This window comes from Trichosurus vulpecula, chromosome 1 (assembly GCF_011100635.1).
Source record: "Trichosurus vulpecula isolate mTriVul1 chromosome 1, mTriVul1.pri, whole genome shotgun sequence".
NCBI classification, from domain to species: Eukaryota; Metazoa; Chordata; class Mammalia; order Diprotodontia; family Phalangeridae; genus Trichosurus; species Trichosurus vulpecula.
This window is the reverse complement of record NC_050573.1, coordinates 37815889-37841363: the sequence shown is the minus strand read 5'-3', so window position 1 is coordinate 37841363 and position 25475 is coordinate 37815889. Positions and strand designations below refer to the sequence as shown.

Genomic DNA, 25475 nt, shown 5'->3' with positions numbered 1-25475 from the left:
AACAGTAACCATTTAATAAGATGCTTGTGGATCGTTCTGTGAAAGGAGAGTGCTGAACTGCATGGCCGATGGGGACCCTTCCAACCTCCAGATGGATGCTCCTATGACTTACGACCCGTGTACTCTGGAAACTCATCGGCCCCCTCTCGGGGACTCAGTTTCCCTTTCTGTAAAACAGGTTGGCCTCTAAGACCCTTGAAGCTCTGAAACTGGGATCTCCCACATTTTTTTCCCAGTGTGGGTTTTGAAAGAGTTAAAAATGGCCATAAAGGAAGATAATATTAATTCTTTACTGAAAAGAAAGAATTAAATTGAAATTTAAAAAAAAGCCCCTCCACCCTCTGACCCTGGTGGCCCCTCCCTCCCCACCCTGCGCAGGAGCTGAAAACCAATTCCCCCAAAAGTTTGCCAAGTTCATCCTCCAGGGGGGGGAGAAATCCTCAGGCTGGTCGCAAAAAATAGAAGGGAAGAAAGGACAGCCTCGGGGCGCGAGGGAGGCGCCGCCGGCGGCCGGGGCGTGCGGGGAGGGGTCGCGGAGGGCGCCCGGCCGCCCGCCTCCGGGCTGCGCCCGCTCCAAACTTTGTGGCTCCCCTTCCCGGGTGATGTATGGAAACTATACTGCATTGTGGGTGTCGGGATAAGGGACGGCCATATTTGCCGGTGCCGGCGGAGCCGTAAACAAAAAGTGGGCTGGGGAGCCAGGGCGCGGAGGCGCTCCGCCGCATCGCGGGACCTGCGGGCACCGGGCGCCGCTCGCCGCCCCGGGCATGTCTTACAAGCCCAACTTGAACGCCCACATGCCGGGCGCGTCCCTGAACCCGGGTAAGTGAGCCCCCGGCCAAGTGCGGGGGAACTTTGGCAGCTGCCCCCGGAGCCCCGCGCGCCCCGGAGCCGGACACAAAGGCGGCGCCGGGGGCCGGGGGGCGCCCCGGCCGGGGTCGGCTTCCCCGCCGCCATGATTCCGGGCGCCGGGCTCCCCCCGCCCCGCGCCGCCCCCCGCAAACTTCCCCCGCCCGCACGGCCGGCCGGCCCCGGGGCTGGGGCGCGGGGCGCGCGGGGAGCCGGCCCGGGGGGCCCCACCGGCGGGCCGCCCGCCGCGCGCTCCGGCTCGCCCGCCCCCGCGGTCCTGCCTGCCCGGCCCCGGCGGCCGATGATCGGGAGCGGGGGGCGGCGGCGGCGGCGGGGCTCCCGCCGAGGATGCCGCCGATGCCGCTGCCCCGGGAGGGGAGGGCGGCTTTTTTTCTCGTCCCCCCCCCTCCTGCTGGAAGCTTTGGGGCGGCTCGGCGAGGGCCCCTGCCGGCGGCTGCGGGGAGCGGCTGCCGGCCGCTCCGCTGACCCGAGTGTGTGTGTGAGTGCGTGTGCGTGTCCGGGTGGGTGGGTGAGCCGGGGGCAGACGGCGCCCGTGCCCGGCAGCTGGAGGAGCCGGGCACGCCGGGACCCCGGCCACGGTGTGTGCGCCGGCCGGTGCGTGGGGAAGGGTCCCGGGTGGGCGCGCGGCCGGGGGTGCGGGAGGGAAGGCGGCGTGGCGGGGGAGCCCGAATGTGTGTGTGAGACTGGATGTGCGTGTGCAAATGGGAAACGGTGAGACGGGGACGGAAAAGTAGATAGTTAAAAAAAGCACGTGTGTGAAAGTGTGAGTGTGTCCGTGTGTGCATGGGGGGATTGTCCAGGAATATGGATGTAGGAGCCAGTGTTCAGGCAGGAAACGGAGGGGGGGGGTGCTGATGGAAGGGGGGGCTGTGTCGTTGGGAGGTGGGACTGGGGCGATGGGTGGTTAGGGTCCCGAGGCCGCGGGGCAGGTATTTTATTCGGGGGGGCAGGCAGTACTTCAGTCTACATTCCTGGGGCTCAGGGTGCTAGGTGAAGACGTTCCATCTCGCCTCCCATGGATTAGGAACCGGCTGATGGTTTCCTGCCCAGGGTTGGCCCAGGGATTCCGGGGGAGGGGGAGTAGGATCGGCAGGGACTGAAAAGTTTGGAGGGTCCCAGGAAGTGGCCCCTTCTGGCCTCCCAAGCGGAGCTCGGGGTGCCCCAGACCAGAGAGGTCCAAGCAGAAGAGGGAGCCGCCAGCCTGCTAGATGCTCCCAAGGAGGGACTTCGGCCTTTCTGGTGCCAGTTTGAATTGGAGAGGGGAGAGGGTGGAACCCCAGAAGTCTGGGTGTGCCTCGGGGAAGCGTCATCCCGGCTGGGGGTTTTCTCCATTCAGGGGGGAAAATGGCAACTCTGGGACTGGGCTCCAGCCCTGCCCCGCCCCCTCGAAGGGGTGAACTCTGACCCTTTATACACCCAGGCTGGGGTGGGGGTAGAATGCCAGGGAGAGAACCGCCTTGGGGGTGGGGGTCGGGGTGGGGATGGAGAGAGCCAAATCCTGGTGCCCAGTGCCGGTGGGGTGGCGTTGTCCCTAGGGATGGTGGGGAGGGGGCTGCCCAGGTCAGCCCCCGTGGTTCCACCAGGTGTGGGCATGCGGTTGAAGGACAAAGAGAAAGTGGCCACCATGTTCCCCTTAAATATTCTTATCACTGAGCTGCTGACCAGCTCCTGTCTCCCCCTAGGAAGACAGAGGTAATAGATTTTTTTTCTTTCTTTGCTGACTCTCATTCAAGGTGTTTTTTTTGGGGGGGGGGTAGCAGTACATACAGGATAATCACCCCCAGTCCTGGCCTTGGTGCCCTGCAGCTGTGCATGGAGAGGGGAAGCAGAGTGGAGGAAGGGTCTTGGCCACCTCCTGCCCCAGCCCTGCTTCCGGATCCCAGGAGCTCCCAGATTCTGTCACTCTGACCTGCACCATTTCCATCTAGGACCTAATGTTTCCTTCTCCTCCCTCTTTGGGTCATTTCCCTTTTACTCTGTGTTGTCAGATGCCTCACAATCCTCAAATGACACTTGTTCTTTTGGGGGGGGGGGGGGGCTGCCTCCTTCTCGCCTGTCCCTGGGGTCTTTCTTGGTCACAATCCCCATTCTTCTCCCCTGCCATCTGCATCCAAGATGGACTCTCTTTTCTCCTCTCCTCTCCTCTCTCCCTCTCCTGTCATTATCCCTCACACACCAGCCCTGCCTCCTGCTAGTAGGAATGCCAGCCCGTGGCCTAAGGCCAAGAGAGTTAGACAAAGCCTGAGTCCTCCCCTCGCTCATCTCACACTCCCAGTGACGTGACTGCAGCTCCAGCTCCAGCTCGGCCCCCTTCCCTTCCCTTCCCTTCCTTTGCTCTTCTCCCTTCCCTTCCCTTCTTTCCCTCTCCCTTCCCTTCCCTTCCCCTCCCTCCCTTCCTTCGCAGCTGCAGCAGCCACCTCCACAGGGGCTCTGCCCCCCTTTCTGGACAGTGCCTGCGTCCTCCCCCCCTGGCTGGGCTGGGAGCAGACCTCCCTCTTGGGAGCCAGCCAGGACCCCAACTGGCCCTGTGGGGGTGGCTGGGAGGCCAGTGCTGGGGCCGGGGCTTTGTTTGGGCCCGAGGGGAAGGGGGGAGCAGGGGGCGGGCACAGCTCTCTCCTGCCCTGAAGATCTGCCTGTCCTTTGCCAACCCCTGTTTGGTTCCTGAGCCCTCCCAGAAATGCTGCGTCTGCCTCACACAGCGCTTCATTGTCTGGTATTTTCCAGAGAGGGCTGACGTGGAGTTCAGGGATTTCTTGGTTTCCACTCTCTTCCCATCTTGACCCCCTCCCTTCCTCCTGCTCCTCCCCCCTCTCAGGTCCCATGGGGTCATTTCTTTTCAATCTGCCTTCAGGCCCGAGTCCCTGGGGAGTGCCCATTGATCATTGTTCTTCGTGTCTCAGCTTCAGGTCAGGGGGCCCCCCAGGAACCGGCATCCTAATGAGGACCAGACAGGGAAAAAAAAGCCAGCCTGTTTGCTGTCCTTTCTGAGGGAGAGAGGATTGTGGGGACTGCTGATGTTAGGTCTGGGGAGAACTCAAAACTTCTCCCTGTCCACTGCCTACCCATCCCCCCATCTGACCTCCCCCAGTCTTGGAAGGCTTCCTGACTTGGGTGAATGGGGGGGGCACAGTCTGGAGAGTGCTAGACTCCACTTCCTTTTAACAATGCAGTGCATAGCCCGCCCCCTGTCCTCTGAGCAGGGAGGGGAGGTGGAGGGAGGGAGGAAGAAGCTGGCTGGTTCTCTGTTACCCGGTCAGTACTGACCCCCTCCACCTGCACAGGGTTGGACAGAGCAGCCCCATCAAGAAGCATTAGGTCCATGGCAAACAGCAAGCATTTCTAAGACTCCTACTATGTGCTAGGCACTATGCCCAGGGCCTGAATTGATGGGGAGGAAGGAACCAGGATTCCTAACTTCCTCCCCTCCCCCCAATCCTGGTAGCCTTTCTCCTGGGACCCTAAGGGATAGACGAGAAGAGAACAGAGGTGAGAAGGAAGGGAGGAGAAGGGGTGGGGAGAAGAGAAGAAAGGAGATGCCACTTTACTACCACCACTACTAGCCTTCCTTCCCCCTTAGGAGAAGCACATCCTGAGACCAGTCACTCCCTCCAGCCACCTGACCCCATTCACACCCCTGCCTCCTGCCCTCCCGCCCTCTCAGAGCAGCAGGGATAAAGCCGGTCCCCAGTTTGACTCAGCCCTGGAATCTGACACTGATGAGAGGTCCCTGGCCATGGCAGAGGGGCTAGTGTGGGGGGTGGAGAAGGAGGAGGGCACCGGGGCTGAGCCCTGGAGCTCATGGGAATTCGTACGCCAGAGTCGGAGCCAGCGATTTCAGGAGAGTCCATCATTCCCTCTCCCTGTGCCCATTCCTAGATGGCTCCCCCTCCTCACTGCCACCTCGTAGAGATGCCTCTTAGGGGCCTCTGTTTGGGTCTCTTAGCTTCCCTGGAAACAGCTCAGGTACCATCTCCCACAGCAGACCTTTGCTGATCTCCTTCCAGTGCCAGCCCCCCCAGTGTATATAGCGCTTACTGTGTACCAGGCACTGTGCTCAGTGCTTTACAGTTACCTCATTTAATCCTTACAACAACCTGGGGTGGGGGCAGGGTGCTATGATTATCCTCATTTTACAGATGAGGGAACTGAGGCAAACAGGGGTTAAGTGACTTGCCACCAGGTATCTGAGGTTGGATTTGAACTTCGGTCCTTCAGACCCCAGGCCCAGTGCTTTATCCAATCTACAACTTAACCACTCCTTAACACACAGTAGGTGCTTCATGGATGCTTGTCTAATGAACGAACAGACACTTTTATAGTCTTTAAAGTTTACAAGCTTTCCTCACAGTAACCTCATGAGGCAAGGTATTAAGTATTATTTATCATCTCTGTTTTTGCCAATGAGGACTCTGGGATATTTAGAATCACGTAGCTAGTGAGTGTCTGAGGTGAGATTCACACGCAGGTCTTTCCACTCCAGACGCTGGAAGACCACCTTTGAAATTCAGAAGGAAAATTCCTTTCTCTGTCCCGGAGGAGAGGTCCCCTGCTCACCAGGCTGCCCTCCACTTGTACTCTGGCTGGCCGGGACGACGGCAGCTCCCTGCCCCCGGACCTTCTGTCCTAGTGTGGGGGAGCACAGTGCCCTAGCGATGAGCCCACAAGATGCCTTTCAGATCAGAGTCCCACCATGTGGATTTAAGAGGAGCAGAGTGGCAAGGCTCCTATTTACCTGGCAGGAGGAATGGGGCCATGGACAGAAAGAGCCTTGCTGTGTGATCTCAAAGAACTCACCCTTTCTGGCTTTAGTTTTCTTATTTGTTTAAGAAAAAAGAAAAGTCAGAGAAAAGAGTGGTCCGAGGAGATGGTCTCTGCAAGTCCCCTCCGATTTCTAACATTTCCTGATCTAGAACTTTTCTCTCTCTCCCCCCGCTCCCTGATTCCACAAGCAGTCAGCCCAGCTTGCCTAGCCAGCCCTGGCACCAGGACCTGCCCTTGGGGCCGAGCCCAGGCTCTGCAGAAGCCGCTGGGTCTGTGTGCCTGGGAGTGGTGTCCGCGTGTGGAGGGCCTGCTGCTGTCTCTCCCGGGTGGCGGCAGCCCGAGGGGGGGGGATATCGCTCCCCCGCCCACCCCGTTTGGGATGTATGTGTGTGCGCGTGCAAAGGCGAGCTGCGGAGGAATAGGTACATTCTCCATGGTTACTGCCGTTTGAGATTCTGCAGGACATCCTTCGCCAGCTGGCTGATGGCCACTCGAGCTCCATTATGGGGGTGCATATGCTCAGGGTAAAGTAGATACAGAGGCTCCCTCCCTGCCTTGCTGTCGACAAGATCCCCCCGATCCTGGACATGGCATTTTGAGGGATGCCGGCTCTGCCTGGGCCAGACTGGGGGGGCCCGAAGGTTAAGGCTGGGCTGTGGGGGGGGGGACTTGGTGGGACCAAAGGGTCAGTCCTTGATGGTGAGCCAGCTTGTTTCAGGACCTGAATTTCATTCAGTGGCCCTGCTTGGGAACAGGCAGGAGGGCCTTCCGGGCTGAGGGTAGAGGAAAGAGTCCACAGACCTGAATTTGAATCTTGCCTCTGCCACTTGACTGCCTGTATGATTTTAAGGCCAGTCATTTTACTGATCAGTCTTGGGCGGGGCCTCAGTTTCCTCTTCCTTAAAAGGGGGGTAGGTGGGACTGGATTTCTCTAAGATCACTTCTAGCTCTCGATACTATGATCCCCTCACTTTCCCAGACTTTGCCTTTCAGTCTTGTGGATTGGGACCTCACTTTCTCTAGGAGGAGATACTGTCAGGGCAGACTGAGGCTGAGAAAGGTTCTAGACCAGGGATGGGGAACCTGCAGCCTCAAGGCTGCATGTGGCCCTCTAGGTCCTCAAGTGTGACCCTTTGACTGAATCCAAACTTCACAAACCAATCCCCTTAGTAAAAGAATGTTCTGTAAAACTGTAAAGACTCAGTCAAAAGGCTGCACCCAAGGGCCTAGAAGGCCACATGTGGCCTTGAGGCTGTAGGTTCCCCACCCCTGTCCTAGACTGACGTCTGAGGAGGACTGAGCCTGCTGTCCCAAGACAGGCCCTTTCCCCCAAGCTGGGGCCCAATGGCTTCCTTCCTGCCCCCTTAGTATGATCTGGGGCTGGGCTCTGGGCTTTCCTGGAAGCTGGTGTGTGTGTGTGTGTGTGTGTGTTCGGGATGATATTAGCTTGGAAAATTGGGTAGGGAATGACAGGGGTGGGAAAGGGGGGATGATGGATGGGGGAATGGTGGGGGAGGGGGAATGATGGGGGGGGGGAGTAATGGAGGTGGGGGAGGGGGGGGAGTATGGGAAGACCAGAGACTTCCATTATGGTGTCCAGGGTCCTCTCTGATAACCCATTCACCACGTTGATACATGAATGACTGTGAGCTTCTCTCAGTAGAATGTAAGCTACATTCCCCCCACACTTTTCTGTCTAGACAGGAAAGAACGTTACCTCTTATCAGGGGAGACTGTATATTTAGAAGGATATTAAAAATGAAGACAATGTAATTTTTTGAGGGGGGGATCAGGAAGGGCTTCATGGAGGCAGCGGCACCTGAGCTGAGCTGTGAAAGATGCTGGGGAGTCTAAGGGATGGGATGGGGGGGGCGGTGCATTCCAGGCATGGGGGAGGCTGGAGATGGAGTCCTGAATGGAATTAACTTGGTCTGGCTGTGGTGGGCTGAGAGAGGCCTCCCCTTCTCCACCCCCTCAGCTCCTCCCGTGTCAGTGCCAGGGCCTGCAGGTGCTGGGGCTCCCTGTGGGGAATGCCGAATGGGGAGGTAGTGGTTACCCCCTCAGGAACCCTTGGTATGGGATGAGTGGCAGCTCCCTGAGGCCTGCTCTTTCAGCCTTCACTGCCAGGCCTGGCTGGGCGCCTGAAAGACTCAGCGCAGGCTGGGACACCCTGGAACAACTCTAAGTCCTGCGGAGCGCCCCATTCAGCCCTGGGCACTACCCTGTAGGAATGATGTAGACAAACTAGAGTTTCTGGAGAACCGTGGGGGAGTGCGAGGGTCCACGACATGGCTTCTCCGCACTCACACTCCCAGCCCCCTTCACCTCCTGCCTTGACAATGGCTATTGCTTCCGATTTGGCCCTCCCCAGTGCATCCTCCACACAGCCGCCATATTGACATTCTGAAAGCGCAGATGTCACTCCCTTACTCAAGAAGCTCCTGTGGCTCCCACTTGGTTCTGTTTGGCATTTAAAAGCCTTTACTGTTTATCTTCAGATCAAATGAGATAATATTTGTAAAGCGCTTGGCACAGTGCTGGGCAAATAGTAAGTGTTTAATAAATACTTGTTTCCTCCTTCCTCTTGTTCAGTTTAGCTCTCCAGATACATTATTCTCTTTTAAATATGTTCCAGACATGTACCTGTCAAATATCCACCTAGCTGTTGGCCATGTACAACATCCCATCTCCTACCTCCACCCCTTTGCACAGGGCTGCCCTGGATGCCTGGAGTGCTCTCCCTCTCCATCTCTGCCTCTTGCAAGCCTTAGCTCCATTCGAGGCTTACTGCTATCCTATACATGGCATTTCTTGATTCTCCCAAAATAGAAGGACTTTGTCCTCTCCTCCAAAGTTACTTTGCATTTACTTCTCTGTGTACCAAGCTGTTTCCTCCCAGTTAATTGAGGGTAGGGCCTGTTGTGTTTTTGACTTTGTGTGCCCTGCACTTTGAATGTAGGAGGTACTTAACACATGCTGATTAAATTGATTTAATTGTGATGATTAAATTCTAGCATGTACAGAGAGAGAGAGAGAGATACACAGAGACAGAGAGAAGGAGAGAGAGAAACAGAGAGGGGGAGAGAGAGAAGAGAGACAGAGACAGAGAGGGGGAGAGAGAGAAGGAGAGAGGAGAGACAAAGGGGGGAGAGAGAGAAGGAGAGAGGAGAAAGAGAGACAGAGACAGAGGGGGAGAGAGAGAGAGGGAGAGAGAGAGACTGAGACAGAGAGAGACAGATGGGGAGAGAGAGAAGGAGAGAGAGACAGGTGGGGGGGAGAGAGAGAAAGAGACAGAGAAGGGGAGAGAGAGAGAGACAGACAGGCAGACAGAGATTGGGGGGTGGGGTAGAGAGAGGGGCAGTCCAAACCCTTCTCCCCACCTGGCAGCCATGCTCAGCAGCTGAGATATTGAGTGACAGGTCCCCACTGAAATGGGACCATCATGGTGTCTGGTGAAGCTGCTGCTAGGCCAGACCTGTAATGTTTTTGCTGGGAGATGGCAGAGGGGAGCCATGTGGTCAATAGGCCTCCCAGCTCTGCTGCCCCCTCCGATGCTTTTCTGGTTCATCTCATTGCAGTTAAAGACAAGGAAGCCCGAGGCCTTGGGAGGGCCAGTAATTTGCCCAAGGTGACGCAGCAGGTTGCCCATGTAAATGCCAGGCTGTTCTTGCCCTCATGGGACACATAGTTCAGTGAAGCAGTTAAGTTGGGCCCAGAACTGAGTGTACCTGCAATGAGTGTGGGGTGAGCCAAGCAGATGCTGGAGGCCCGAGTGGAGGGCGGGGGCAGCAGGGCACTTTGGGAAGAGCATTGTCCTTGGGGCTGGAATTCTGGCTTTGTGACTGAGCAAACTACTTGCTGGCCTGGGTGAGACGAGGGGGTTGGACTGAAAGACCTCTGACCCCGCTTGGCCCTCCAGTCAGTCCCAGGACCTCCCTTGGGGGGACTGGATGAGGTTCCACAGAGAAGGTGGCACCTGAGCTGGGCCTCAGAAGGTGGGTAGGATTTCTCCCCTCTCTGACCATCCTTCTCTCAGATGCCAAGGGGATTCTCCTAGGGTGCAGGTCTGACCCTGGCACATCCTTCTCACCTCCATCTGCTTTTTAGAATCCCTCCTTTCTGTCAAGGTTTATCTCAAGTGCCCCCTTCAGCAGGAGGCCTCTCCTGATTTCTCTGCATCCTCCTCAAAGTTAGACTCTCCCTTCCATAATTGTCTTCTTTAAGAGGTGACCAGGTGGCTCAGTGTCTAGAGTACAGGGGGACCTGAGTTCAAATCCACCCTCAGACGCTCACTAGCTGTGTGATCCTAGGCAAGTCACTTCTCCTTTGCCTCAGTTTACCCATTTGTAAAATAGGGATAATAACAGCACCTACCTCCTAGGGTTGTTGTGAAGCTCAAATGGTATAATTTTTGTAAATCTCTTAGCACATTTCCTGGCACATAGTGGGCACTTCATAAATGCTTATTCCTTCATTCCCCCTATTTTATGTGTATAGATGCATTCATGCATGCATACATGAATACGTAGACACACACCCAGACCTATATAGGTACGAGTCTCTCCCATTGATCGTAAGCTCTTTGAAGGGAGAAACAGCTGTCCTTTGGTGCCGGCACCAAGCACAGAACTTGACCATTGGACGTGCTGATCAAATGCTTTTTGATGGAAGAGTTAACAGAAACAATGAGTGGCTTTCCAGGTTGGGTGGCATGGGCAAAGGTGTGGAGGCAGGAAAGCAAAATGGTTATTCAGGAAGTAGAAAGTAGCCTATTCTTGTGGGAATATAGGATGTGTGGAATGGAGGAATGAAACAGCATTTATTAAATGCTCACTATGTGCCAAGCACTGTGCTGGAGATACAAAAGCATGAGTTCCTCCTTCCTTCCAGGACCTTATATTCTAATGGTGTATATAGCCCAGGGAAGAGCGTCTTAGGGGGCCAGAAGTGGAACAGTTGGGCACCGGTCCAGAGGCAATGATGGTGTTGATTTGAACGGTTTTCAGGACAAAAGGTGGAAATGACAGGGTGGGGTGAGGTGCAGCAGGGCAGGGCTGGCAGAAGCTAGAGAGAGATCAGAGGGTTGAGAGCCAAGGCCCAGCTTTACCTAAGGATGGTCTCTGCAGGGGGGGTTGGGAGGGTAGAACAACAATATGGAAAGTGGCCGGGAGGGCAGAAGAGCAGCCCTGTGGAGGGAGAGAGTGGGGGGTGGGGCTGGAGAGGTAGACTGGGCTCCAATTGGGAGGTGTCTTGAATGTTGCAAAATAAGGCCTTGGGTCTCCGTGGAATGCCTCCCTTAAGGGCAGGAACAGCTAACATTTCTGTAGTGCCTACTGTGTGCCAGGCACAATTTTTATCTCATTTGACCCTTCTAATAGCCCAGGGAGATGGTTATCCCCATTTTACAGGTGAGGAGACTGAGGCAAACAGAGAAGAAGCATCTTACCAGGGGTCACACAGCTAGAAGGGTCTGAGGCCAACTCTGACCTCGGTCAGGTCTTCCTGGCTTCAGGCCCAGCGCTTTATCCACTGAGCCACCTAGCTGTGCCTAGCACAGTGTCCGGCATAGATAGGGTAAGCACTTTAATACATGTTTGTTGAATTTCATTCACTTGGCCCAGTTCAGTAGGTGATAATGAGCACACCGACTTGGGAGTCAAGTGCTTCTCACTTTCCCATCAGGCTCCGTTTCTGCTGCCCATTGAGGCTTTTTCTCATGACTTGATTGCTCTTCCTAGAAACCAATCCGTCTTGGTTGCCTTTTGGGCAAAAAAAAAAAAAATCTTAAATTATTTCCATACATGAATCAGAACATAGAGGATTCTGTAGGAAATTGGGAATCTATTTATTCTACTTGCTTTTTCAAAAAAGGTATATAATAAATTATAAACATTACTTTCAAAACTGCCCTACTTTTCCTGTGCGTTCTTCTTAATTTCTGTTTGCATCTGTACAGTTAAAAAAATGTTACAATGGCCCTCTTTCTTTTTTGGTATCACTATCACACCTCCTCTACATTTCCCTCATAAAACTGAGAAGAAAAAAAGAACCTTTTTAAGCTTAATGAAGCCAAAGGAGTTGACACGGGGGCCATGTCCCAAAATGTTTGTCTCTGTGCCTTGCGTCTACCCCCAACCCCCTCTCAGGGACGTGGGTAACGCGCTTCATCGTGGGTCTCAGATGTAATAATTGAGCATTACACGGATGGAAGTTCTTCAGTCTTCCAAAGTTGGTTTTCTTTAGTGTTTCATTCCTTGGATAAATTGTTCTCCTGGTTCTGCCCACTTTACTCTGTGTCTGTTCATAATACCCAGGATTCTCCGAAATCATCTCATTCATGACTTTTTACAGCACACTTTTATTCCGTTACATTCACAGGCAAATCTGTTCTCTGTCTAAAAGGCAGTGCAATGTATGGCGCCCCTTCCTTTAGATTTGAATCATTTTCCTTATGCCCTCCCCTGCTTCTTTTAGTTAGCCCTTTGGGGATCAGAAAGTTTGTTTTGCTTCCCTCCCTGATGTTATCCTCTCTGTTAACCACCCCCTTTCTATCCTGCCTTGTTTCCGTTAGGTATTTCTACACCAGACTATGTCCATGTGTGTGACTGTGTGTGACCATGTGTGATTGTGTGCGTGTGTGTGCATGCATGTTTAATTTGAGGTTCCTCTGATTTCAGAAGTGAGGTTCCTCCCATGCTTGCTCTTTTCACCCCTTCCACCGTATTTAGATACTCCTCTTCTCCTGCACTGTAGTTATGAAGAATAGCAAGTTCCCTCCCCACCTTCGCTTATTTTCTATACTAGTTTATTCCTTTTAGCCTTCCTTCTTTTTTCCTCTTCAGACCCTCAGAATAGATCCAGTCAACCCCCAGGATTGATATTTTTTTCTTATTTTACTCCCCCAAATGCCCTTTGAAGTGTCCTTTGAGTCCCACACTTGTTTCTTCTCTATTAGTTTAGTATTGCATCGCACAGTTTCTTCCAGTTGCTCAAATAGATTTACCTTTAGATTTCTCTGGACTCTTGTGTTTATATTTCAGAATTCCCACTCAGTTCTGATCTCTTCATCAGAAATGCTTGAAAGGCCTTTTTCCATTCCATTAAAGGTCTATTTTTTTTTAAACCTTGAATGATAGTACTCATGTGTGTAGGGTAAGTTATTCTTGGTTGCCTTTAGGCCTATTCTGTTCCAAGCTCTCTTCTTATTCCTGGTTGAAGCTGCCGGCTCTTGTGTGACCCTGATTGTCTACTTGGTACTTGAATTGCTTATTCCTGGATAGTTAACGGTATTTTTTTTTCTGTGATCTAGGCATTCTGAATTCTCACTGTGACATTCTTAGAACTTTTCCTTTTGGAGTTCCTTTCTTAAGGTGATTGGTGAATTCCTTCCATCCTTACTTTGCCCTAATAGTTCTGAGCAGTTATCATTTATGATTTCTTGAAATGGTGAAGAAAGGCTTTTTTTTAAAAAGAATATTTTTCAGAGAGTACAGTGATTCTTAAATTATTTCTCCTTAATCTGTTTTCTAGTCTTTTGGGTTTGTTCTAATATTCCTCACTGTCTCATGAAGTCATTGATTTCTGATGATTTATTCTAGTTTTCAGAGATTCCATTTCTCAGAAAAAATTTACCTCTTTGTCTTCTAATCTGTTTATTCTTTTAATTCTTTGATCTAGAGCTTTTTTTTTTTTTGCAGGGGGGGAGGGCAGGGTAATTGAGGTTAAATGACTTGCCCAGAGTCACACAGCTAGTAAGTGTTTCAAGTGTCTGAGGCCGGATTTGAACTCAGGTCCTTCTGACTTCAGGGCCAGTGCTCTACTCACTGCACCACCTAACTGCCCCCTGATCTGGAGCTTTTCAAAAATGTTGTCTCCCTCTTGCTTCATTTCTTCCAGGTATTCATGTAGTCCTTATGGAAAGTCCATTTTTTCCTTTTAGTCTATGCTTGAAGTTATATTCCTTTCTTTTTGAGGGATCTATATGTTCATAATAATTTTTAATAGTGGTTGGTGTTTCCTTTGACTTATTTCTTCAGCTTTAGTTCCCAATTAGGTGCTCATTGCTAGGGTCATGGTTCATTCACTGTTGTGCTCTTGGGGCTCACCCTGAGTCCCCCTAGGCTTTTGTACTGACCTCCACCTGGCAAATTCAGCCCCCCTGGATTGTTGAGGCTCATGATCCTGGATATTCAGGACCTTCTCAGTACAGAGTGGGAGGTAATTTAGAACCCTATGGATGTGAACCCTGCACTGGTCACTGCTGGCTATTGTTCCCCAGAAGCTTCCAAGGTCCCCACCCTGGGCCGTTCTTCGGGGAACTTTCTGCTCATGCTGTCTTTGGGCACAGAGCTGTGCAGGCTACACGTGTACTGTCTTCAGAGGGGGGAGATGTTGGCATCGGCTGTGTTGGAGGGGCTGCTTTTCTTATCCCCTTGGGATTCTGGCTGATGCATGATGGCAGAAACTCATTGGATTTTTTTTTAAAAATTCATTCCTTAGTTGCTTTTTAACCACCTTCTGCCAGGAAGTTTTATGGCTTTTGGAGATCATTGTGATTGTTTTGGTCCAGAAATTGGAAAAACATCTGATTTATCATAGTTCTCTTTCTTAATGAGAAGCAGTAATGGTATAGGGAAAGAATGCTGGATTGGGGGTCAAAGGACCCGGATTCAGATCCCACTTCCCTCTTTGACCTTGGACAAGTCCTTTGATCTCCATGGGTCTCAGTATCCTTATCTATAAAACAAGGAAGTTGGACTAGACGCCCTCTAAGGTCCTTTCCCACTGTAGGTTTATGATCTATAAGTCACTTAACCTCTCTGTGCCACAGTTTCTTTATCTGTAAAAATTTTTTTTTCTTTAAGACCAGCCTTAAACCCAAATTACTCTGGCTCTCATTGATTGGCCAATAGTAGGTCCCAGGCCAAGCCCTGTTGGGTCATTTTTGACCAGAAACCCTGAGGGTCTTCCCCTCCCGGATTGATTAAAAAAAAATATTTTTTTGACTAGGTAAAGAGGCCATTCTCTGCATCAAATTATTGAGCCTTAATCACTGAATGGGTGTTGCCTCAGTCAAACTGAGACCTGTTAAAGACCTTAGCTTAAAAGGGCCAGGGTCTCCCACTGAATCTCCAGTCGTCCTGATCCATATCTGGCCACTGGACCCAGATGGCTCCGGAGGAGAAAGTGAGGCCGGTGAGCTTGCACAGCCCTCTTCACTTAATAGATAGGTTTACAGAGGAAACCAATTATATTGAAATTCAGTCATCAAAATAGAAAAAATCAAATTTCTTGACCCCAGGTTAAGAGCTCCTAATAATTTTTGCCTGGTGGTTTTAACTTTTTTTTTTGAAGCAGTTGGGGTTAAGTGACTTGTCCAGGGTCACACAGCTAGTGAGTGTCTGAGGTCAGATTTGAATTCAGGTCCTCCTGACTCGAGGGCTGGGGCTGTATCCCCTGTGCCACCTACCTGTCCTAGTTTTTGCATCCTAAGTAGGAGTTAAGTCAGGTATTGTTAGTGGGAGGTGAGGGCTTGTCAAGCCAGCAGCCTCTAGTATGTTTCAGATCTGTCCAGGAAGCAAAGGCCACTTGTAGATTTCAAAGAAGGAAACTAACCTCAGTTTCGTCATCTGTAAAATCGGGTCTGGGATGCTTATAACCACTTTCTTAGTGAGGCTCTTGTGAGAAAAGCTGTTTTTTTTTTTAAGACTGCACCTATGATTTCACTGGTATTTGAGAAACTCCCAGTGAGGAAGGCTCCCTCTGCTAATGCACATCCGTACTTAATCTCTGGAGAGATTAAGTGACTTGTCCAGGGCCACGCTGCCAGGATGTGTCAGAGTGGGGCTGCTCTGGACTGAGGCCTGCTCTCTATGCCTTGCTGTCTCCCAAGAGAATAGAACACAGGAAATAAACAGATTAGGCCAGAAAAGGAGGGTGGAGTTGGGAGGGGGCGGATGAAGGTAGCCCAGGATTCCAGGCCTCTCCTGGTAATTCTTGTTATCACTTCCCTTCCTTTGAAAGCTGGGAGTGTCCACTCTCCTTCTGCCAGCATGGCGGCTTCCACCCAGTACCGGCAGTTGATCAATGACTACGGACCCCCATCTCTAGGCTACACCCAGGTAAGGCAGGGGTTCTCCTTTACTTTCCTTGTGGGCTATTTCAGGCCTGAGATATGGGAAGTAGAGGGATACAAGGGTAGTCACTGTGCTCTGGGGGATCCTATTCTGCTGCGAGAGAATGACCATAATATCCTCCTTAAAATGGGCTTGTCCTAGGGGAATACCGTAAAGATGGGCATCCCTGCCAGCCCCCAAGGGACCTTGTGATGTAGGCAGAGAGGTGGGCCATAAACTTGTACGGCAGAAGGCACACAAGCCCTTACCCATACCCAACAAGCAAATGTGTCTTACAGTGTGGAGCTGAGGAGTGACCAGAGCTGGGTGGCATTAAATAGGGGAAGCTCAGAGGCAGAGAGTTTGGAACAGGGCTTGAAAAGGGGAAGGCATCCCTGGCCTCATGGTTTTTTTCAGAAGCTTACTTCTTGATTCCCTGGAGCTCCCACTTGGTTCCTAGTGGACAAAGGAAGGACTGGGTTGGAATTGTTTATCTTCCCTCAGATCCACGGCTTGGGGTGGCTGGTAATGGGCCCATTTCCATGTTGGCCAGGATGGCAGCAGAGAAAATAGAACATGTCGGCTTTCAATTCTGTGTTCTTCAGTAGACGTTTATTAACCAAAGGCCAGAGGCCTTCCTTCCTCATTCAGCAAAAGTAGCTATAGGCTTGAAAAGTGACTCCATAACAGATTTTTCCATTTCATGCCGGAGGTCAGAGACTTGGGACAGTGGCAAGGACCAAGACAGATCCTTCTAGCTGGCACCAGTCCTGAGAGGTAGCTGAGGAGTCTCTTGTGAGTCAGTGGTGTTCCCTAGGAGAACGAAGGCCTTTAACAGCTTTGGTCCCTTAGGATATACAGAGGGGAAGAAAGACCAGTACCTTGTCCAGCCTAACCAAACAGGAAAGGGGCCTTTGGGTCCCTGATTCTAATACCCTCTTCTGAGAATGGGAGCCAGGTGCCCGCACCCCCACCATCGGCTGCAGCTGGATCCCCAAGCTCAAGAGGGGTGGAACGTGATTCCAAAGGCAGGAACATTGTTACATATCCAGCCCATTCAGAAGTGGGGCGATTGTTCCTCGGAACACAGAAGCCCACCGCCCGGTGGAGTCCGAGCTCACCTCCTCATGCCCCGTAAAGTCTTCTTGACCCAGGAGGAGAAGCAAGCAAAAGCCAGGGAGCGGGACCGGCTCAAAAAACGTCGCAAACGGGAGGACAGCCTGAAAAGGAGCCTGGATCGGCTGAGGAATGCAGAGTCCATGAAGCGCCATCGGGAAGATGAGAAGAAAAGGGAGAAGGAACGCAGGAAGGACAGAGAGGCCAAGAGGAGGCGCAGGGAGAATATGGAGAAGAGGGAGAAGGAGCAGCAGAAAGACTGTGAGGCCAAGAAGAGGCAGAGGAGGGAGAAGAAAGAAGAGAGGAAGAAAACGCTGTACCAAAATATGGCTGCCCTGATACAGCAGTGGGATGGGGAGGTGGGGAAGGAAGAGGAGGAGGAGGAACAGGAGGAACAGGAAGAGGAAGGAGAGGAGGAGGATGAAGAGGAAGAGGAGGAAAGGGAAGAGAGGGAAAGGAGAGAGAAGGAACAAACATCTGTGTTCCTGGGAGCCCCGGCATCGCTGATCTGGGTGCTTGCCTTGTGCTATTCTTTGTAATTGTCAGGGGAAAAAGAGGTTTATTTTTCAGAAGAGCATCATGGAGACATGGAGATGGGATGAATAAAAATGCCTTCCGTTGTTTAAAAACAATGTCCAGCTGGTTTTAGGGCCCAGTTGTTTCTCCTCAGCTCTGGTCACAGATCTCTAACGTGTGGGGACCTTTCCCCTCCTCTGGGACCCGAGAGGTTGCCCCCTGTGCCCCTGGTGGAGCAATAATCAATTTACGCCGGTGGGGCACAGAGAGGTTTGGAACTTTGGAGCTGGGACTCCTTTTCCTATCTCAGATCCCAAAGTGTAGGCTGGTGCAGGAAGGGACCTGCCAGGCCATCAAGCCCCACACCCTCATCTTACAGGTGAGGGCAGTGACTTGGGTCATACACCAGGAGGAAGCAGGACTGGAAGCCTGGTCCTGTTCCAGGATGCCTTCCCGACTCCCATTTCTCAGATTTCCCTTCCTCAGGGCCAGCCTGGTTTCCCATCATGTCCTTCCTCACATGCCCTGCCCATTCGAAGCTCTGGAGGCCATTCCTAATGCTCTGGTCACTGTCATGCTGCTGAGCATGCCTGGGCTGGGAGGTGCATGGGAGGGTGATGGGGGCCCAGCCCTTGCTCTTGGATATTGTCCTGTTGTTGGCAGCTGCCAGGGCATGACATGACCCGACTGGTGGTCCAGGCTGGCCGCCGGGGAGGTCTCGGGCTCTGGGTCTCTCCACAGTCATCCTAATAAACTTCTCTCTGACTCTAGGGTACGGGGAGCAGCCAGGTACCCCAGAGCAAATATGCAGAACTTCTGGCTATCATCGAAGAGCTAGGGAAAGAGATCAGACCCACGTATGCGGGGAGCAAAAGCGCCATGGAGAGGCTTAAGAGAGGTATGTGTCGGGTGGGCTCCGGGCTTGGCCCCAGAGGGTGGGGCTTAATTGAGGGGATTCAGAATCATCAGATATACCAAAGCTGCAGAGCTTGGCCTTGGACCAGGGAAGGCACCGGGAGGTGAGGTGATTGCCTAGGGTCATGAGAGCTGGGATTAAAACACAGGGCCAAAAACACTGGCCCTAGGCTGCATGGAGCAGCCGAGGACCAGAGGACCAGTTCCTCCATTGACCAGTGAGAATCTAGTATCATGGTCTTAGGAAGGGGAGGCAATCTGACCTAGTGGATGGAGTACCAGCCTTGATTTGAGAAGACCCAGGCCTGAATCGTGCCCGAGACACGGATTAGCTGTATGACCTTGGGTGAGTTATTTCAGCTGACTCAGATTCTGTTTCCTCATCTGTAAAAAAAAACTGGAGAAGGAAATGACAAATAATTCTAGTTTAATCTTTGTCAAGATAACCCCAGTCGGGGGTCACAAGTCAGACACGACTGAGAAACAGCTAAAGAATCACCAGCACCACCTCTCGGGGTGTTATAGGATCCGATGAGATCACATTTGTAAAAGGCTTTGCTGTTGAAATGGGAGATGTTATTAGTCCAGCTTCAGTTCCAAGTGTGGAGGCCCCTTCTCCCACTGCAGACTGACACCTGCTCTTAAAATGACTTGACTGATGAGGCAAAGAGAGGGTTCCACGGGCACTAAGCAGCAGAGCTGGGATTCGGACCCAGTGTTGGCTCCAGCTTGGGGCCCAGAGGTTCCTTAGCAAAGCGGCAGGGGGATCTGGAGAGCTACCTCCTAGTCTCACTGCTGACTTGGGCACATGAGGCCCCGTGCGGTGCCAAGCTCAAGGCCTTTTTCCCCAGTAAGATGCCCTGTGTAAGGGGAGTTTTTAGGTCTCTCTGGAGTCCATCTGGTTTTTGCCACGGAAGCTTAGCCCCAGCTTGCCTGTGGTTCATTTAGTTGACATTGATCCCAGCCCTGGAGCAGAGAGTGCCAAGTAAAACAGACCTCCTCTTGGAAACAAAACCTTCATCTTGGCGAGGTGAGTGACCTCTTCCTCGTGGGCAGGCTGGCTTCCTGCAAAGAGGCCATTCACCTGAAATGGGCACAGCTTTCTCTCCCAAGAGACCCCGTCCCTGGGCATTGTACAGGAGGGGATGGGACAGAGGGGTTCTAGAGTGGGCATTTCCTGCTGGGCTTCCTGTAGCACAGGGTCCTGGGGGATATGGGGCCAGGGAACCTTTTGGGACTGTTTCTTCTCCAAGAGGGTTAGATGAAAAGAAGGCATGACTAAAGTGAGAATAAGACTGGGTGATTGCAGAGGTGACCTAAGGAGGTGTTACCTTGTGTACCCAAAAAGAAGGAAAAAAAGCCTTTCTAATTTAAAAGGTGGCAGTTCAGAGGAGCAAAGCCTGGGGCCTTGGGTGCAGGAGTAGGATTAGGGGGAGGACTTTAAACAAGCCGACCCTCACTAAAGGACCTAGACCAGGGGTGGGGAACCTGTGGCCTCAAAGCCACATGGGGCCTCGAGGACTCCGGTTCCCCACTGAATCCTAAAACCAAAGAGGATGTGTAAGCTTAAGATTTAGAGCTAGTAGGAACCTTAGAGAGGGCATCTGGTTGTCTCCCCCCGCCTACCCTACATTTTACAGGTGGGCAAACTGAGGCCCAGAGAGGGCAGGTAAGTCCTTTGAGGTCCCTTCCAATCCTTGAGATTGTCAGATACTCCAGAGGCTTAATAAACTGGCAAGACATGGCAGCCCATATTCTTTAAGGGAGGTGTGTGAGGCTGTACCCAAGGTGCACTGCTCAGTGACTTCCACTTCCCTGGATAGGTAGGGAGGACCCCACGACACAGTTTTAAGTTTAATCTGCGTGACTGATATTTTTTTCCATCACTTTCTTAAGTCTAGACAATCTAGAAGACAATAAATCAAGCTTGGATTTGTAGCATCGGCAGATTTTTGAAGGGTAGATGCTCACATTGAAAATTCAAGACGACTCTTGTGAGCCAGTATGAGCTGGCTCCAGCACACTCCTGGGGGGGGAGGGGCAGGGGATATACGGGTCAGTCCTGGTGTACTTTGCCATCTCTGTCATTAGCTTGCTGCTCAGTCTTTTATGGCTGGGTCATTTATGAGCAGGTCTTGGGAGAATAAGAATACTCTAATGGTAATAAGTGGCACTTACATAGCATTTACTACGTGCTAAACGACTTTACAAATATTATCTCATTTGATTCTCCTGACAACCTTGGGTGGTAGGGGCTGTTAGCAGCCCCATTTTACAGATGAGGAAACTGAGGCAGCCAGGTTAAGAGACTTGGCCAGAGTCACAAAGCCGGTGAGTCAGGTGGATTTTGAACTCAGTCTTACTGATTCTAGGCCCCCAGATTCTATCCACTGAGTCATCTTGCTGCCTTTTTATAAATGCAGCTAAATGGGTCATCGAGAACAGGATTGGGGGTGGGGGACGATGATTGAAAAGGATCAAGTCAAATGGAAACAGAAGATGAAAGAGGAGTCACGTCCTCTTTTCATCCCAAGTATGACAGAAAAAGAACCTGCCTCCTGTGGCGGCCCCTTCCTCCTCCCCTCGGAAGCCCTATGGGTGTGTGCAGGTGACGTTGGCTGGGGAAGGCTGAGTCAGGGAGGGGGTGGCCTGGGTCTGTGGCGGGAGGACCAGCCTGCCCAATCTGGAAGAGGGTCCTCACCAGAATGCTGGCCCCGGGAGCAACGTTTTTGGATGTAGCGGCTCAGAAGAGCCATCTGCATTAGTGGAGGGAACAGGCCCACTGACAGATCCTGGAGCCTAGAAATAAAATACAGTGAGGCTAGGTGGCCTAGTGGATAGAGAGAGCCCTGGGCCTGGAGGCAAGAAGACCCGAGTTCCGATCTTGTTTCTCCTAGCTGTGTGACCCTGGCAAGTCACTTAACTTCTGTCTGCCTCAGTTTCCTCATCTGTCAAGTGGGGATGGTAACAGCCCCTACCTCCCAGGGTGGTTGTGAGGATCAGACGAGATGTTCGTAAAGTACTTTACAAACCTTAAGGCGCTGTGTAAATGCTAGTTATTATTTGCAAAAGTTACCATCGTTGGGGGTGGAGGATTAGGACCACAGGTTCATCAGGCTAGAGCTGGAAGGGACCCCCCCACTTTACAGATGAGACAGCTGAGGCCTAGAGAGGCTGAAGGACTCACCCAGCAATGATCATCCGCTGACTCAGAGGCCGACTGGTCTGAGCACTTAGGCTTAGAGGGGGCCCAAGACTTGTCCAAGGACACATAGGTTGTCATTTTCAGAAGCAGGATTTGAACTCGGGCTTTCTGAGTTTAGAGCTGGTGTTTTTTGTATTGTACCATGCTACGTCCTTACTAATGTAGTACCTCATCTAAATGTTGAGGGGCCTGCCCATGCCCGCTCTGAGAGCCTGCCAAGAGTTATAGAAGCGACTTCTCTCCTGCCACTGGCCTTTCCCCCACTACAGCCCTCTGTCCAGGAGGCTCATTGGGATGGGAGGCTGGTAGCGCAGACCCTCTGCCAGGTGCTCCCGACGGGGCGCACATGCCCTCTCTGAGGGGGGAGCACTTAGAGGATGTGGACCATGCCCAACCTGAGGGGCAGCTTGAGGGACTTGGGAGGAGGCCAGTAGCAGGAAGTCCACAGGATCACAGAGTTTGAGCTGGGAGGACCCTAGGGGCCGGCTAGCCCGACCCCCTCATCTTTCAAGAGGTGGCTTGGTGGCTGTAGCATGGACTCAGAGGCAGGAAAACCCGGGTGTGAATTTTGCCTCTGACACTTCCCAGCTGGGTGACCCTGGGAAGATTAGTTAACCTCTGCCTCAGTTTCCTTATTTGTAAAATCAGGATAATAATGGCCCTTAACTCACAGTGTTGTGAAAACCAAATGAGATACTTGTCAAGTGATTTGCAAACCTTAAAAATGCTAGGCAAATGCTAGTTCTGTTTTTTTTCTTTTGAAGTTTTTAAAAATGATTAAATATTTGTTTTCTCCCTTTCCCCATTGAAAAAAAGAAAGAGGAAACCCTTGTAACAAATCTGCCTCATCAAATAAAGGAATTCCTGCATTGGTCATGTTTCATTCTGCGTCTTGAATCCATCACCTCTCAGGAGATGGATTGGTTATTAATACAGATGAAGAAACTGAGGCCCAGGGCATTTTAAGTGACTTGTCCAAGGTCACTGTTAATCACTAATTTTTTTTTATAAAAAAAAAAAAAGCCGCAACAAGTCATGAAACCTACAAGAGGGGTTGCAATCTGTGGAAGGTAGGCTCAGAGCAGTGACATCGTGGCTCTGGTGAGATGCCTTTGGTCAATGCACTGTGTCCCCTTGGGTTCTCCCTCGCTCCATGTGGAATTGGAGTAGAAAATAGATATGGTGGAAGAGATGGGGAGGCCCAGGAGGTCAGAACATTTTTCAGCTGGTAGATAGCAATGTCGGGATTTGAACTTAGAGCCTCTGGTCCCAAATCCAGCCCGCTTTGTTCCACTCCATCAGGACATGCGTCTTGCCTGGATGGTGAGAAACAGGTGGAAGATGGCCCCAAACCAAGGGAGGACCTCCAGGCTCCAGCTACTTCCCCAGCCCTCCCCAGGGCAGGCTGAGCAAAATAGGATTGACAAGTGCCTGTTTGGGGGTGTTGAGGCACAGACTTTTGGATGGGCCTGCTGACCCCTTGGTTTCCTGCCAGGACTGGGGTTCAAGGCAGGGCTTTCACATCCTCTCCTGGTACTGATTTGGCATGAACAGTCGTCACATGAATTCAATTATTTCCATCCTCTTGCTTCCTTTTCCAGGCATCATTCATGCTCGAGGATTAGTCCGGGAATGCCTGGCGGAGACTGAACGAAATGCAAGATCCTAGCCTCCTACTTCACTTCCAAAGTTTTCCATTTCTTTGTGAAGAAGAAAGAGTAACACTTATTCCTCTGGTGACTTTCAAAACATTCATATGAATCCCTTATTTTGAATGGTCCAAAAGTTTGGGTTCTTTCCCCTTTTCTTCCTCCCATCCCTACCACAGTCTGTAAGAATAGAATAAAAGGCAATTTTGCAGTTAAGATTTGCATTATAAGTAGTTAGGAACAACCTAGGTTACTTTTTTTTTTAAAGCATTGAGTCCAGAAATTGCATGTAGAAAGTTCTGCTTATTTTACTGCCGACTATAGTTTACTGCCCTGCTAACCTGCCCCCGTCTTTTTCTTCAAGTACACTTAAACCCACCCAAATTGTCATTCTTTTGCACCTTTTCCAGAATCTCCAATAACTCTTAAAAAGACTTTTTCATGAGTCAATGCCGACTGGCAGTTGGGTATCTCCCAGTTAGGGCCACATGATAGAGACCCTGCTTTAAAAAATAACATGGGTTTTTTTTGTTTTGTTTTTGGTGTGTGAGCATTTGCATGACTGTTCGTGCTTTGAAGTCAAATTTAAAATGCATGAGTTATAAATACAGAGGACTGATCAGCCTACTAAAAAATTAAAAAACCCAGATAATTACCTTTCAGACGAAGACTATAGATTTCAGGTCTTGAGTTTGCCATAGAATGATTAAAAAAGAATCTGGATAAATGACTAAAACTGTTACGTGCATCTTTGTATGTATTTATTACTTGATGTAATAAAGCTTATTTTCATTAACAATTTGTATCCAAATGTATGTAGGTTTGCTTTCCATTTTGGAGGTGCTGGATAAAAGGTCAAATTGCTGGGTGGCAGGGTCAGAGCTCACTTGAACCAGGGACACTGAGGAATGTGCTGATGTAGCACGATCCAGCTTCAAAAGCCTTTTGGGCAGAGGTGGGAACAGAAAGCCTTTAGTAAGGGAATGATCTAAATGCTGATTTGCATCAGGTACAGAATGAGAGATGGGCGGGGTCAGGTTTGGGAGGAGGTGAGACTTTAAAACTACTGAGCTGAATCCCTAAGTGCTAGTAGGGTTGATCTAGGGAGTGGCTTTCTCAGCTCCTCTCTACTTGGGGGGGTCACGTGTACTGAAAAAATCATGGGCAGAGGCAGAATGGAGAAGCAGCTCTAACAACCTTCATTGACAGGTGCTAGGTTTTGAAAATTTTACTGATTTGTTCTGACACCAAACTCAAGCTAATTCTGAAAAGTTAAAACAGCCTAAGAGCGATGCCAACCAACGATACACGTAACCTTGTACTTTAGGAGTTTACCATTAGACTGGTCATAAATTAGTACCCACAATGCCCAACGTTCTTGATGCAGCCTGTATTTTCAAGCCTGGGAGGAGACTGGGCAGGAATATTTAGTTCAACTTGTCCCCAAGTCTTGTGCTGTTCAGAGTTTCCATGTCTGTCGCTGATGTCCAGCATTCCTTTGGGTTTCTTTCCGCCCTGCCTCACTTTACACAAGTATTTCCACATTCTTCATACCTGTTGTTCCTTATAGCAAGATAATATTGTTACACTCAGATACCATGATTTGTCTGGTCATTCCCCGATTGTGAGGCACATTTTGATTCCAACTTTTTGCTGTTACAAATAGCACTGCTTTGAATATTTTTGTTCACGTGCTTTTTATCTGGCTGGCTGTAGCTTCCTTGGGGGTGTACATTCAGTAGTGAGATTGCTGGGTTAAAGGGTGGTAGGAACAATTTTGTAAAAATTTCTTGCATAATTCCAATTTGTTTTTCAAGATGGTTGGACCAAATCACAGCCCCACCCGCCGTAAACTGTTGTGCCTTGTTTTCCCACAACCCTGCCAACAGTGAATTTTTCCTTCTTTTACCTTCTTTGATGGTTTAGGTGTAAGGTGATGAAGTGGTCTTAAAAAAATTAAAATTTAGCTGTTACAGGAAAAAATCAATTATGGTATGACCTCTGGAAGTTATAAAGTGATTATTCAAAATATTATGCTGACCCTAATGCCAAAAAAGAGAGGATATTTCCATACACAAGGTAGAACAGAAAGGACAGATTGCTGAGTGAAACCACCACTCTTGTCAGTGATAGATTGTTGAAATGAATGGATTTTGGATATAGACCTCAACTTAACATCCTGTACGTGATTCATCTCAGTGGGGAGGTGGGTTGGGGGGGGGCAACCTGCTTGGTTTGCTGATTAAAGTAACAGATTAAATAGAACAAACCTTTGTGTGTTATTGTCTCTCTGAAGTCATTCTCTCCTTTTCCCCCTCCCTTTGTGCA

The 25475-nt window shown here is 50.8% G+C and overlaps 1 protein-coding gene across 3 annotated transcripts; it reads left to right on the top strand.

Annotated features, from left to right (window-relative positions):
• Positions 1 to 508: 508 nt before the first annotated feature.
• On the top strand, positions 509 to 23953 carry CDK2AP1 (cyclin dependent kinase 2 associated protein 1). Of its 3 annotated transcripts, none has more exons than XM_036741530.1 (4): positions 509 to 822; positions 15655 to 15752; positions 18150 to 18276; positions 23100 to 23953. In XM_036741530.1, the coding sequence occupies exons 1-4, from the start codon at positions 768 to 770 to the stop codon at positions 23165 to 23167; spliced, it is 348 nt and encodes a 115-aa protein (XP_036597425.1). In that variant the 5' UTR covers positions 509 to 767; the 3' UTR covers positions 23168 to 23953. The 3 variants fall into 3 exon arrangements, with proteins under 3 accessions (XP_036597425.1, XP_036597424.1, XP_036597426.1); XM_036741529.1 differs by lacking the exon at positions 509 to 822 and adding an exon at positions 6035 to 6053; XM_036741531.1 differs by lacking the exon at positions 509 to 822 and adding an exon at positions 9570 to 9626.
• Positions 23954 to 25475: the final 1522 nt, after the last annotated feature.

Excerpts from the sequence above, each read along its gene's own strand:
- CDK2AP1 (XM_036741530.1), top strand. The coding sequence starts at position 768 with ATGTCTTACAAGCCCAACTTGAACGCCCACATGCCGGGCGCGTCCCTG. Across the intron at positions 823-15,654 it reads GGGCGCGTCCCTGAACCCGG|CTGGGAGTGTCCACTCTCCT; the intron begins GTAAGTGAGCCC and ends TTCCTTTGAAAG. Across the intron at positions 15,753-18,149 it reads CATCTCTAGGCTACACCCAG|GGTACGGGGAGCAGCCAGGT; the intron begins GTAAGGCAGGGG and ends CTCTGACTCTAG.